This window comes from Octopus sinensis, linkage group LG17, assembly GCF_006345805.1.
Source record: "Octopus sinensis linkage group LG17, ASM634580v1, whole genome shotgun sequence".
NCBI classification, from domain to species: Eukaryota; Metazoa; Mollusca; class Cephalopoda; order Octopoda; family Octopodidae; genus Octopus; species Octopus sinensis.
The window spans coordinates 22,335,701-22,349,730 of record NC_043013.1 but is presented as its reverse complement, the minus strand read 5'-3'; the positions used below and the strand labels follow the sequence as shown (position 1 = coordinate 22,349,730).

At 38.6% G+C, this 14,030-nt stretch overlaps 1 protein-coding gene across 3 annotated transcripts in view; it reads right to left on the bottom strand.

Moving 5' to 3' along the window:
* Positions 1–1,111: 1,111 nt before the first annotated feature.
* Positions 1,112–14,030, bottom strand: part of LOC115220713 (clumping factor A-like) — a 40,044-nt gene continuing 27,125 nt past the window's right edge. For 2 of the 3 annotated variants that reach the window (XM_036510423.1, XM_036510425.1), the window contains exons 3-4: positions 2,265–2,354; positions 1,112–2,216 (exon numbers count right to left, since the gene is read on the bottom strand). In XM_036510423.1, the coding sequence (XP_036366316.1) occupies positions 1,203–2,216; positions 2,265–2,354 (1,104 nt within the window). In that variant the 3' untranslated portion in view covers positions 1,112–1,202. The remainder of the gene's footprint in view (positions 2,217–2,264; positions 2,355–14,030) is intronic. The other variant, XM_036510424.1, reaches the window with a different exon arrangement.

Sequence of the window (14,030 nt, the reverse complement as noted above, 5' to 3'; positions counted from 1 at the left end):
CACAGGCCCTATCACAAGCCAAACGAGAGGCTGTCCTACATCGACATGGCCCCCTTCCACCCCACTATTGTGTTCATGAACCTAGTGAAGGTTATCAGCAATAGGATCTTGAATCTATCCACTGGCCGAGATATCTTCGGCGCTGCCGCCCCCTACATCTCCAACATGCCAGGCACGGCCACTACAGCGACAACAGACATACCAGCACCGCCAGGCCAATGCGCCATAATGATAGAGCGCCAGCAACACCGGTGGCACGAAAAACATCCCCAGGCCCGGAGCCAACCAGAGATACACCCTGTAAATACATCGGATCGGCCAGCACCCTGCAATCACCAGTCATCCTTCAGGCTCTCAGAAAGACGTTACGTTACGTTCATGGCCAGCCATGTCTGGCACCTCAAAGATCAAGGGACCCCATATGATATCAGGTGGAAGATCTTAGAACAACCTGGCCCCTATACTAATGGGAGTGGGCTTTGCAAAATCTGCATCACTGAACGAGCCAAAATTCTTAAAAGCTATGCTACGCCTGGCTCGCTGAACACTCGTAAGGAAATATGTACACTGTATGTCCATTTCAAGTGCTACCTCCTGCAAAATTCGGATTCGCCGCTCGCTGATTAGGCTCGTAAGAGACCTTAGGAAATAGGTCCCCATCTCCGATTAAACCTTGGTCCAGGGCAGACAACCTGTCCTCACTAACATTTCTTTTCTTCTCCGATAGCCGTTTGACCAGTTGTCCATAGTGTTTCTCCACCTCCGCAAAGTGAAGAATCAAATTGTCTTTGTATAAAGCTTTATGAGCTGTCCACAAAGTTGCGGCTTTGGTGGTTGCGAAACCATTGGTCACTCTATGACCAGAATTTAGCTTTAGTGATTTAAAGCTCTGCTGCTCTATTCTTTAGAGTGTGTGCTTCTTATTCAACCCACTTTCCGCCGGCGTCACTGAAAATAGTGAATTTGTTTCAATTGATTTTGACGTCTTTCTGCAAAAAATTGTTACTGTACATGCAAAAATAAATAACTAAGAAATAATAAATAAAAAATTTTATTCTTAACTTTAATATTTTCCTTGCTTTTGCTTTTTTTTGGTAATATTTTTATTGCTTTAATATAGAATGTTCATGTCTTTTTTTATGTTGTTGTCGTTGTTTTGCTCCGTTTTATTGTTTAAGAGAATCTTTAATCTAATATTGGATTCAAAGATCGGCTAAAAAACTATCAATTTTCTTCTGGAAGTCTTCACTCAATACTTTCTTCTTCAATTCTTCATTGATTGGCAAAACTTTAGGCTCTTCTTTGTCTCCAGACACGAGTGACTGGAGACTTTGATCGACCATTTCTTCGAGCGTCTTCATACAGGCATCGATTTCAATAGAATCCATTTTATCAAGGTCTTTCTTAACAAATTTTGCGACAGGATCATTTTCCGATGGCGAATCCCCTCCACTGCCTTTCACAAAAGTGTTGGATCTTGGTAATTCTCCGTTTTTTACTGCAGCAGAGTTTTCTGATGGCTGATCAATCTTGTCTTCTGATGAATTTTCCAGTTTTGGATCATTTGATTCTGCTGGAGTTTTTCCTTCTGTAGATTCTTCAGATTTCGGCTGCGTTGATGATGGAGATTCTGCAAGACCCCCATCGCTAGATCCTGAAGGTACTTCAGGGTTATTCTCAGTTGATGCGTGGATAGAAGCATCTACATTTTGATTAGTTGGTGTTTCTGAATTATCAGATCCTAATTCGATGTGTGCTGACGCATCTTTCTCTGCAGAATTTGTTCTGGAAGTTTCCGTCTTCCCTGAGTCTTGAAGCGAACTATCATCGTTTTCGCTATTTGCATTTACTTCGGCAGAGGAAGAACCGGCTGTTAATCGCAACTCATCGGAGTCTGTGGAAGAATCGCCGTCTTTTACATTAATCGATGCATCTATAGAATCCTCGGCACCATTGTTTTGTCGGTTGGTTGAATTTTGTACGGATGTTTTAGATTTCGTGTCTGTCTGTGAATTTCCGGCATCATCATCATCAGCAACAACCTCCTCGTCTGCTTTTCCTGTCGATGTGGGACTGCTTTCCGGACTACGTGATCCTTGTTGCTGTTGTTGTTCTTGTTCGTTTACTTGCAGGTTATCTGAAGAATTTGTTGAATGTTTTTCTTGAGATCTTTCATCGGAGGCTGCTGTAGCCTTATCACTATCTTTGGAATTATTATTACCATTATTATCATTATTATTATCATTATTATCAGTTGTATTACTGACTGATTGGCTGCGGGCGGAAGAGGCTGAGCCAGGACGACTTCCTTCTTGGTGATTTTTTTGCTTGCTGTCTTTGACCTCTTCAGACTCCTGCCAAAGAGAAGAGAGAAATATTATATATACACACACACACACACACACACACACACACACACACACACGTCATTATTCAGCTTATTTGAAGATTTCTTGCCATAGAGAAAAAACCGGTTTCTAACCTAGATCCAAGGCTTCTTTGTTGGAATTTTACATCAACAAAGTGTGCGTGTGTGTGTGTGTGTGTGTGTGTGTGTGTGTGTGTGTGTGTGTGTGTGCCTGTATGTATTTATGCCTGTATATTAAAAAATTACACTGAAGGGCAATAAAGGAACAAACGGAAAAGATCGCTTACAAGACGTGGACAGGTTCATTCCTCGTCAGTTGTCGTTAAAGAATCATAATAATTTCGTGTCTTTAACCACACACACACACAGACGAATTAATATTATATTTGCAAGTAGTATCACGAATCAAGTACAAAGAACTCAGTAGGTTTAGTAAATATATTTTGTTTTAGTGAGACATAAATTGCACAAAGTAATATTCGTTTCGTAAAACTGAGAAGTAAATTAGAAAAATATAAATAAATAAATAAAGAAAGAAATAGAAGTTTGTTACTGAAAGCCGGAGAATGGAGAAGCTGTCGTTGGAATAAGTTTTGTCTGATATGCCATGGCAAAACAGTGAAGTCTGGTTTAGAATACTGGATTTTACCGCGTACACACACACACACACACACACGCGCGCGCGCGCACACTCACGCATACACAGATGCGCACTCTTCTACGCACGCACACACACATATACGAGATGGGTAAATGGATGTCATAAGACAAAATACAGAGCTTAGTTATATGAAAGCTTAAAATGTTTTCCTCAAAAATGTGTTTGTGAGTGTATTTTTGTATGTATATGAATACTGTGTATCTATTTATCTATACATACATACATACATACATACATACATACATGCATGCATGCACACACACACACATATATGTATGTATGTAGATATACATATATATACATTTATATGTACACACACATATATAATACACCCAATATATATACCTATATATAATACCTATATACAATATATATTATATATATATTATATATTAAATATATATATATATATATATATATATATAATATATATATATATATATATCATCACAATCAAGGAACGGCCATAATAGGCCATTCACCCACTAGAATAACAGCCAAAAGCTTCACCGCAAAATAACATCAATTCCGTAAACCAGGAGAAAATTAAAAAACTTTACCCTGTAATTTCTTATACGATGCACCGTTTCATCTACTGTTTAATGGTAAACTAACCTGATTAAATTAAATCAAGCCAATCTACCATAGGCCCTTAGAATCATCAGTAAGAAATAGCCAAGTCGGAACAGATATTTTTCACGAGGCATTTCCGTCCCTGCCTCGGCAATATCTTACCTAAAATTTTCAAATCATCCACTCGCGCCAAATTTATCGGCAGCAATAAATATAAGCCGCCGATTCCATTACGGAATTAACCAGAAAATTCATAATTAATCAATATAGGGTGCCAAAAAAATTTTGTAGAATTTTTTTGCCACCAGCGGCCTAGTGGGAAAAAATTAAATAGTCATAGACCATTTTTAAGTTCAACATCACAATCAAGGAACGGCCATAATAGGCCATTCACCCACTAGAAATAACAGCCAAAAGCTTCAACCGCAAAATAACATCAATTCCGTAAACCAGGAGAAAATTAAAAAACATTTACCCTGTAATTTCTTATACGATGCACCGTTTCATCTACTGTTTAATGGTAAACTAACCTGATTAAATTAAATCAAGCCAATCTACCATAGGCCTTAAATCATCAGTAAGAAATAGCCAAGTCGGAACAGATATTTTTCACGAGGCATTTCCGTCCCTGCCTCGGCAATATCTGACCTAAAATTTTCAAATCATCGCACTCGCGCCAAATTTATCGGCAGCAAATAAATATAAGCCGCCGATTCCATTACGGAATTAACCAGAAAATTCATAATTAATCAATATAGGGTGCCAAAAAAATTTGTAGAATTTTTTTGCCACCAGCGGCCTAGTGGGAAAAAATTAAATAGTCATAGACCATTTTTAAGTTCAACATCACAATCAAGGAACGGCCATAATAGGCCATTCACCCACTAGAAATACAGCCAAAAGCTTCAACCGCAAAATAACATCAATTCCGTAAACCAGGAGAAAATAAAAAGAAAATTAAAGACTTTACCCTGTAATTTCTTATACGATGCACCGTTTCATCTACTGTTTAATGGTAAACTAACCTGATTAAATTAAATCAAGCCAATCTACCATAGGCCCTTAGAATCATCAGTAAGAAATAGCCAAGTCGGACAGATATTTTTCACGAGGCATTTCCGTCCCTGCCTCGGCAATATCTGACCTAAAATTTTCAATCATCGCACTCGCGCCAAATTTATCGGCAGCAAATAAATATAAGCCGCCGATTCCATTACGGAATTAACCAGAAAATTCATAATTAATCAATATAGGGTGGCAAAAAAACTTTGTAGAATTTTTTTGCCACCAGCGGCCTAGTGGGAAAAAATTAAATAGTCATAGACCATTTTTAAGTTCAACATCACAATCAAGGAACGGCCATAATAGGCCATTCACCCACTAGAAATAACAGCCAAAAGCTTCAACCGCAAAATAACATCAATTCCGTAAACCAGGAGAAAATTAAAAGACATTTACCCTGTAATTTCTTATACGATGCACCGTTTCATCTACTGTTTAATGGTAAAGTAACCTGATTAAATTAAATCAAGCCAATCTACCATAGGCCCTTAGAATCATCAGTAAGAAATAGCCAAGTCGGAACAGATATTTTTCACGAGGCATTTCCGTCCCTGCCTCGGCAATATCTTACCTAAAATTTTCAAATCATCGCACTCGCGCCAAATTTATCGGCAGCAAATAAATATAAGCCGCCGATTCCATTACGGAATTAACCAGAAAATTCATAATTAATCAATATAGGGTGGCAAAAAAACTTTGTAGAATTTTTTTGCCACACAGCGGCCTAGTGGGAAAAAATTAAATAGTCATAGACCATTTTTAAGTTCAACATCACAATCAAGGAACGGCCATAATAGGCATTCACTTCACACCCTAGAAATAACAGCCAAAAGCTTCAACCGCAAAATAACATCAATTCCGTAAACCAGGAGAAAATTAAAAGACCATTTACCCTGTAATTCTTTATACGATGCACCGTTTCATCTACTGTTTAATGGTAAACTAACCTGATTAAATTAATGGTAAACTAACCTGATTAAATTAAATCAAGCCAATCTACCATAGGCCCTTAGAAATTAAATCAAGCCAATCTACCATAGGCCCTTAGAATCATCATTTTCTGGTTAATTCCGTAATGAAATCGGCGGCTTATATTTATTTGCTGCCGATAAATTTGGCGCGAGTGCGATGATTTGAAAATTTTAGGTCAGATATTGCCGAGGCAGGGACGGAAATGCCTCGTGAAAAATATCTGTTCCGACTGGCTATTTCTTACTGATGATTCTAAGGGCCTATGGTAGATTGGCTTGATTTAATTTAATCAGGTTAGTTTACCATTAACCAGTAGATGAAACGGTGCATCGTATAAGAAATTACAGGGTAAATGTTTTTAATTTTCTCCTGGTTTACGGAATTGATGTTATTTTGCGGTTGAAGCTTTTGGCTGTTATTTCTAGTGGGTGAATGGCCTATTATGGCCGTTCCTTGATTGTGATGTTGAACTTAAAAATGGTCTATGACTATTTAATTTTTTCCCACTAGGCCGCTGGTGGCAAAAAAATTCTACAAAATTTTTTTGGCACCCTATATTGATTAATTATATATATATATATATATATATACTCCAGCATTTAAGCTGAAACATTTTGAAGATTATATTCGCACACTCGATCATAAGACGTCCGTTTTCCATCTAAAATTCATGTTTACTATCATAATTTTCTTGATATTTAAATCTTATAATCTATTCAGTTTCGTGTGGTTACATATCGTCTGCATATCTTATTCAAGATGTCAGACGTTAGTAGAAATCGTCCTGCTAAAATGGCGACGAATTCAAGTGAAAATGACGTGCCGAACGTAAATAAAAGCAAATTGATATCGTAATTTCTGACATACAACGGTCGCCGTCATCTTTGGATTATTAGATAGATTGGAAAAAAAAGATGTTTTCTATTTCTCAAATGAAATTCATATTTATATTATAATATACAGTAATATAAGTGTTAAAAATTGGCGGAAAATAATTATTTAATAATGTCTTAATTGAAATTATTTCAAAAGTGTATTGTAGTCTTAAATTTGAAGAATTCATAAGCTTAGAATTATAAATAAAGCGTTAGAATTTCTTTCAAGTTTGTGGTTTCAGTTAAGTTCATGGAATTTTCGAAAGTGCTATGCTAGATGCAACATTATAGACGAGGTTTGTTGTTTACAGCGTAGACGTCTGTTGTTCCACGTAGAAGTCCATGGCTCTTTGGACATCGCTTTACTCTGGAATTGCAACTGTTCTTCATGTGTAAAGGATTTTGCCATCAACAAGGACGCTGACAGCTTCTGCAACCACTGTAAAAAAGGGGCAGAAAACAATCCCGACAGAAGACTGAATCGTGTACAATTATCAAAGGCCAACCACCGAATGACTGCAATTAACATTAAGCAGTTTCTGGACATACACATCAGACGCATACTATCTCTGAGAAATCTTCTTGGACAGGCTGAGCGACTCGGAATACAAAAATAGAAAGAAAAAAGAAAACAAATTTTCATTTCCGTAAAGAACCGAAAAGTATCGAATTCGATGGATTCAACACAGACTAGATCCTTGTGAAGTGGAGTCTTGTGGAAGGACAAATCCAAATGGAGCCAGTTCTGGTCTGATAGTAAGATATACGCAACACACAGTTCCTGGCGGAGTTCTAAATCTCAGCTGTCTCCAAAGAACTCTAAAGGAAGTGAGGCTGTAGCATGGTCTGGAGAGGTTCACGCTGCAAGGTTTTAGCTTCATTCATTGAATGCCTGGCACAATGGAACTAGAAGTGTACAAAGCCATTTTGAGGGACGCTCTTTTACTGTGTGATCAGTTGCCACTTAAATCATCGATCCTGATGACCTCAAACCCTGCATGCTCCGCTCCTCAAATCAAGCTGATTTCCTGGTATGCTCAATCCTTCGATCTCACTTTGATCTAAAACTTTTGAGCTGAAGTCGATCATTTCAACAAAGTTTAGGGGTCGTTGAACCTCAGTACTGTCTTCAGCCTCATCAAATAATCCTAGCCTCGAACCACCATTCTTCATTACCAGAATCTGATCAAGTTTGTCTGTCCCACATGTTGCCAAATCATTGAGAGAAAATACATCGCACTGAATTTTGACCTGTGGACATTTTGCTCAGTCAGAAATCAGCTGTTGTTTGTGTTTATAATAATATTTTCACTTCTGAATGTAAATATGTGATGTGTAGAATTCGGTATGAAATGCAAAAATTAAACACATTGGAATAAAAGATTTTTCTATGTAAAACTAATTGTTATGTGTTTATAGAATATTTTAAGCAATATAAAATAATATCGGTTTTGTTGGTTAATTTATTTTAGAAGAAATCATATTACTGGAATTGGAAGAAAATCTGTTCAATGATTCCAAACGTGGCAATCACTAAAGACTCATTTAGTAAGACGAGTACAGGCGTTCTCCTATTGATTACCCCCACTACTTCGCTGATTCAGTTTTCATAGATTCTTAAGGGCTTAAAGCAAATGTCTCTAAGAGGGGATCTTGAAAGGTCAGCTACAAATTAAAGTAGACACAATCCGAGGTTGATTAAATCATTTGATTTTATATCTTAACCGCTCAGGCTTATTTTATGGTCAATGTTCTGAAATTTGTTGCTGGAAGATTCGAAGAGAAGCAACATGAAACATTCAGGAGTGGGAAACATCGCTACCCACCGATCAATTGCGGGATTTTATTGTAGAAGTGGGATTAAAGAGGATTAATACACTCAACGCTACCAGAAATAGGAGAGAAGTCATTGATTCAGAGTATCGTCCCGTATCTGTAACCAAACACTAAATTACCCCGTTTGTAATCGAAACCACACATCCAGGACTGGGGACTGCAGCCATGAAAGCAATTACAAGTTCTCTCAAACTGTTATGGTCATTAGGTGTGTCCCTAGTGAGAGCGACGTCATGCTGTCCCATATCTTTGAAATGGGCCTTAGCATCAATTCAGACCGTTATGTGAAGCTTCCGAAGAACGCGGTCAAACCCTGGCGGGAGAGGGTTGCTACTGGGAGGCCAGATGTGCGGCAGCAGGGTTCGGCTTCTTCTCTTAGCCCTAATTTCTGGCCTCCTAATTACCCCATTTGTAATCCCCTGGATTACTATGTGTGGGGCACGGTTGCGAAAGACAAAGCTGAGCTAGTCGCCAAGATCAAGGAAGAGCGCCGAGACACAGTGAGGAACGTATGTGCCAGGTTCCGGAGCCGTGTTGAGGCCGTGGGGGTAAAGTGAGGGCAGCTACTTAAAGTAAATTGTTGTCTCCCATTCATAATCTCGTTGACATGTTTTGATTTGTTAAAATACTTTGTTTTTGGGTTGGGACATTGTTTTCTTTCCTTCATGCAAACTGTCAAATTTAACCCGAACTCACTGTGTATATATATATATATAATATATATATATATATATATATCTATATATATATATATATATATAATATATATATATATATATATATATATATATATGTAGAAAAATACAAACTGGACAAGAACGTAAAACATTGAGAAGACGATACAAAAAACACGGACGGGACATTCGAAGCCTTCAATTATTCAGTCAAGAACCGGATCATCCTCGCAATTTCGGCTGATTAATCTTGAGATCGCTCCGATCCGGCCAGCCCCAAGGAAAAACTAAGCTACGATATATATATAACGGGAAGCTTTATGAAAATAAACAAAAGACGAAGGCAGGTGGAGTACAAACAAACAATTGTATTAGTATGGCGCTCAGGAATATAAATAAAACAAGTCTTTTACGTTTCGAGCCTACGCTCTTCAACAGAAAGATACACAGAAAAGAAACACGGAGAGAAACAAGGAGGGAAAAAAATGCGTGCAGAAGCTAGCGATTCAACATGGCGAACTGATTCTGGCCAGAAGTCAGAGATCAAACGTGAGACGCAAGAGCAAAAATAGGGGAGATAACAGGGTCAAATGACTTCGCCCCAACATAAGGGTGCGTGTGTGTATGAGGGAGTATGTGGTGCGTATGAAAGGTCTGGACGTGTGTATGTATGTATGTATGATGTGATGTGTAATGTCGTATGGTGTAGTGTAGAGAGGGGAGATGAGGGGGAGAGTGAGAGAGAGAGTGGAGGAGAGGGGAGGGGAGGAGAGGGGGGATATGAGGGAGGAGATGAGGAGGAGAGGGGAGGATAGATGAGAGTGAGGGTGAGAGGGGGGAAGAAGGAGTGGTGAGGGTGAGATGAGAGAGGGGGGAGAGGGGGGAGAAGGAAAGAGGAGAAGAGGAGGGAGGAGGAGGGAGAATTATATATACAAGTATATAAAAATAGAGAAACAATTTAGAATCAGAAATAGATTTATTACAAAACTGGATTCAATGCATACGTACGTTTCGAGAACAATGCAAATGTGTAAGAAAAAAAAAATTTAATCATAGTAATTATAATTAGAATTATGCATTGTCATTCTCATCAGTGTGAGGAATCTCTTGAAGAACATCACGAAAGTTTAATAAGATGAAATAGAATAAAATAAAATAAAAATAAAACAAGATACAATAAGAGAATAGAAATGGGGCAGTAAAGGGAAATCGGATAATTTACAAACCAAGTTGTGAAAGGGCAAAATATTAACAACAATAATAATAGTGAGAGTGACGAAAAAGAAAAAGAAAGCCATATCAATGTGTATGCAAGACTATGTGTGCAGTAAAACTATAAGACAAGAATCTAAAACATAGTATTAAAAACATAGTAACAGGTCGAGACGAAGTACAATTCAAGCAAGGTCACGTGTGCCTAGTTGAGTACAACGTAACAATTTCACTTGCATGTGTGTATACACATACACCCATGTTTACACCACCCTCCCACACACACAGAATGAGAAGAGAAATGGTTAAATTCTATTTTACTCACACCAAAAAAGTCGTTGGCAAATTTCTATTTTACTCACACCAAAAAAGTCGTTGGCAAATTTCTATTTTACTCACACCAAAAATGCCGCTGGCAAATTTCTATTTTACTCACACAAAAAAAGTCGTTGGCAAATTTCATGCTCGGCTACTATTATGGTTTAATTAAAAGTAGGATTCGGGAAGTTTTTTTAGATGAAGAAAAGAGAGAATGACTCCACGTTGGAAGCTGCGTATGAAGGTGTCGAGTTATTCGGGGCCAGAGACCAAGTCCGAATCCTTAGAAATTGAGTTGACTCCGATAAATGGTGGCGAAAGATGAGATGGCGGTGATGGTGATGATGGTAGGAAGCCAAGCAACACATTTGAAAGGGGAAATGAGTGAAAAGACGGCTGTAACGCTAAAATGATCAACATCAACATCTGATCAGCATTGATTCCTTCATTCATGAGACGTTGAGAGACTGTAAGACAACGGTTCATCTGTAAGAAGACACGGCTTGAAGGTAGGAGCGCGGTCTGTTAGATTAGGAAATGTTCCGAAGCAAACACCGATAACGTGCTTTCTTTAGGCGTTGTAATGTGGACTGGGCCACAAAGGCAGACCAATCAATCACTGGTTTATGCTTAATCGATGACTCTTATAACACAACGGTTCGTTAAGTAGGTGTTCAAGATACTTGATATTGTGGACCCCCCCCCCAAAAAAAAACGAGTCAATTAAAAGGATGCAAGTAGTTAGTGTCATGAAAAAAGAAAGTTTTATGTGAAATCAATCAGTTGATCATTCATGGTTTATTGATAACCAATCAGACATCGATGAGTCGCAGTCATCAATATTAAAGATGGCGATGCTAAAAGATATCTTCTTCTTCTTCTTCTTCTTCTTCTTTTTCTTCTTCTTCTTCTTCTTTTTATAAAGATTTGTATTCGCCAAGTGAATCCTGATATAGATTCTTTCTTCCGGAAATAAAATGCTTCTGTCTCACTACCCCTCCCTGCTCTCTCTCTCTCTCTCTCTCTCTCTCTCTCTCACGTGAGTGATTGATTGATTGTAGAATGTGTATGATTGACCAACAGAATGTGAGTGATGTGACATTTCGTGATTTAAGGCAGCTTGGAAAACGGAATAATTAAAACTAACAGAAAATTATCCAGATTTTAAAATCTGGATAAAATCAATGGTTGTGCACTAGATAATGTTCTCCAACGTACACTATGCCCCCCCCCCAAAAAAAAAGAAAGAAGAAAAGAAAAGAAAACGAAAGAAAGATGGTCCAATCATAGATGGAACACTTTCGACCATAGCTTTACTCGATCCGGCTAACCTGGGGCTAATCAACAGCCATTGTCTGCCGGCTGTCAAGTCCCCTATTTATAACCTCCGCTTGTAAATAAACCATTTACGAGAAACTCTTTATCTCAAAAGCCTAAAATAGAATTGTCGTTGGATTTGCGTCATTTGTTTGGCGTACACTCGGTCGGCCTTTTCTTTCTTCCTTTCTTTCTTTCTTTCTTTCTTTCTTTCTTTCTTTCTTTCTTTCTTTCTTTCTTTCTTTCTTTCTTTCTTTCTTTCTTTCTTCTTTCTTCCTTTCTTTCTTTCTTTCTTTCTTTCTTTCTTTCTTTCTTTCTTTCTTTCTTTCTTTCTTTCTTTCTGTTTCTTTGCGTATCTATATATGTACACGTGCATTGGTGCGCGCGCGCGAGTGCGTGGGAGTTTACATGGATAGTACATTGTTTGTCTATACTCTTCTATGCTAGTGATGATGATGATGATGATGATAGGAAGCTGGTTGCTGCCGGTTTTAATCGATAAACGACGATAACGAAGACGAACGCTGCGATGATGATGACAGCGATAACGATGGCGATGACAAGGGGGAAAGTGTGGCTGCTGCCAGACAACCAATGGAGTAATCATCAGTTAACTGAAATTATCTGCGTAATTCTTTGATAAAACCTTCCCCCGCCTCTTGTACAACAACAAGAGAGAGAATTCCAGTAAGACCTGCTGACTGAAAGATTTGAAGAGACACTGTAGACTGGTTGGAGGAAACTGGTTATGAAAACCGAAAGCAATGGACATATTCCGGTCCTAACAGACCTCATCAACAAATTATATTCTACTTAGTTAACCAGGAATGGTTCGAGCCAATATGATGGCCTCTACTTGATCGTTCGATCAGCACAAATTGGCAGTGAAATCTCATTCAAATCAAATCCTAAAACCATTTCAAATAAAAGAATCTCTCTTCTCAAAGAATAATGGAGAATGTATTCCTCGGCAAAATACGTCTACCGGTGAAATGCCTTCAAGCTAATCTGATCGAAGCATAAATCGAAGACAAAATTGTTTGCTTGCTTTAACATCATCACTAGCAGAGTCCGCAAGGTCTCAATATATCGGGTCAGATCTCGGCACCGAACATGGCAGCTACTTCCCTGATTTAGACATTACAAAAGAAAGGAACCGACCCACTTATGCAGCAGGATTGTATTATTTTCACTGCTATAAATAGCGACATTACTGTACAACTGGATTGGACATCCCTGGCTTCTAAAACTGAATGCAATCCCACAGGAAAAGCTGTTTGCCAACAACACACTGACCCTGTGCTGCAGATTTACCTGTCATCATTTCACGCTCTCAAAGCAGAGCTCAGCGCAGACACATGGTTTCTTTTTATTGGCCAAGGTTTCGCTTGTTATTGTTATTGTTTTTTTTTGCCTGCACGCCACTCCTGATTGCGCCCACCTTGGCTCAAAGACGCACCTGACATGATTACACCATCTTTATTTCAGATAAAAATATATCTTTCAGATCTCGTGTGTCATTCAGGCGACAAAATAAAAATCATTAACTCCGATCATTAGCTTCGAATTCATGCACGCATGCGCACATAGGCGCAGCAATGACTCTGTGTTTAAGAAGCTCGCATTGCGGCAACATAGTTCCGAGTTCAGTTCCACTTCGCGGCACCTTGGCCAAGTGACTTCCACAATAGCCCCGGACCAACCAACGCCTTGTGAGTGAATTTAGTAGACAGAAACTAAAAGAAGCCTGTCGTGGCGGTGCTCCAGCATGACCGCAGTCAAATGACTGAAATAAGTAAAAGAATAAAAGAATGTTTGTATGCGTGCATGTGTACACACACACACACACACACACACACACACACACACACACAAACACACACACACACACACACACACACACACAAACACACACACACAATTAAGCACTCACATATAACTTACATAAAGACACCCACCTCAACGCATATGCGCACGTTGAAACGGCCACACACCGTTTGTCTCTGACTGCAATTAATCTTTGAGAGAAATATGACCTGTCAACAAACAGTTGTTAATTGGACATAATTATGTTTTGTCACGAAGGCTTCTGTACTCCACGCAGTAACTGTAGTGTTTAGAGATTGACGTGGAGTGACATAGGCTTTGCTTGTGTTACTGAG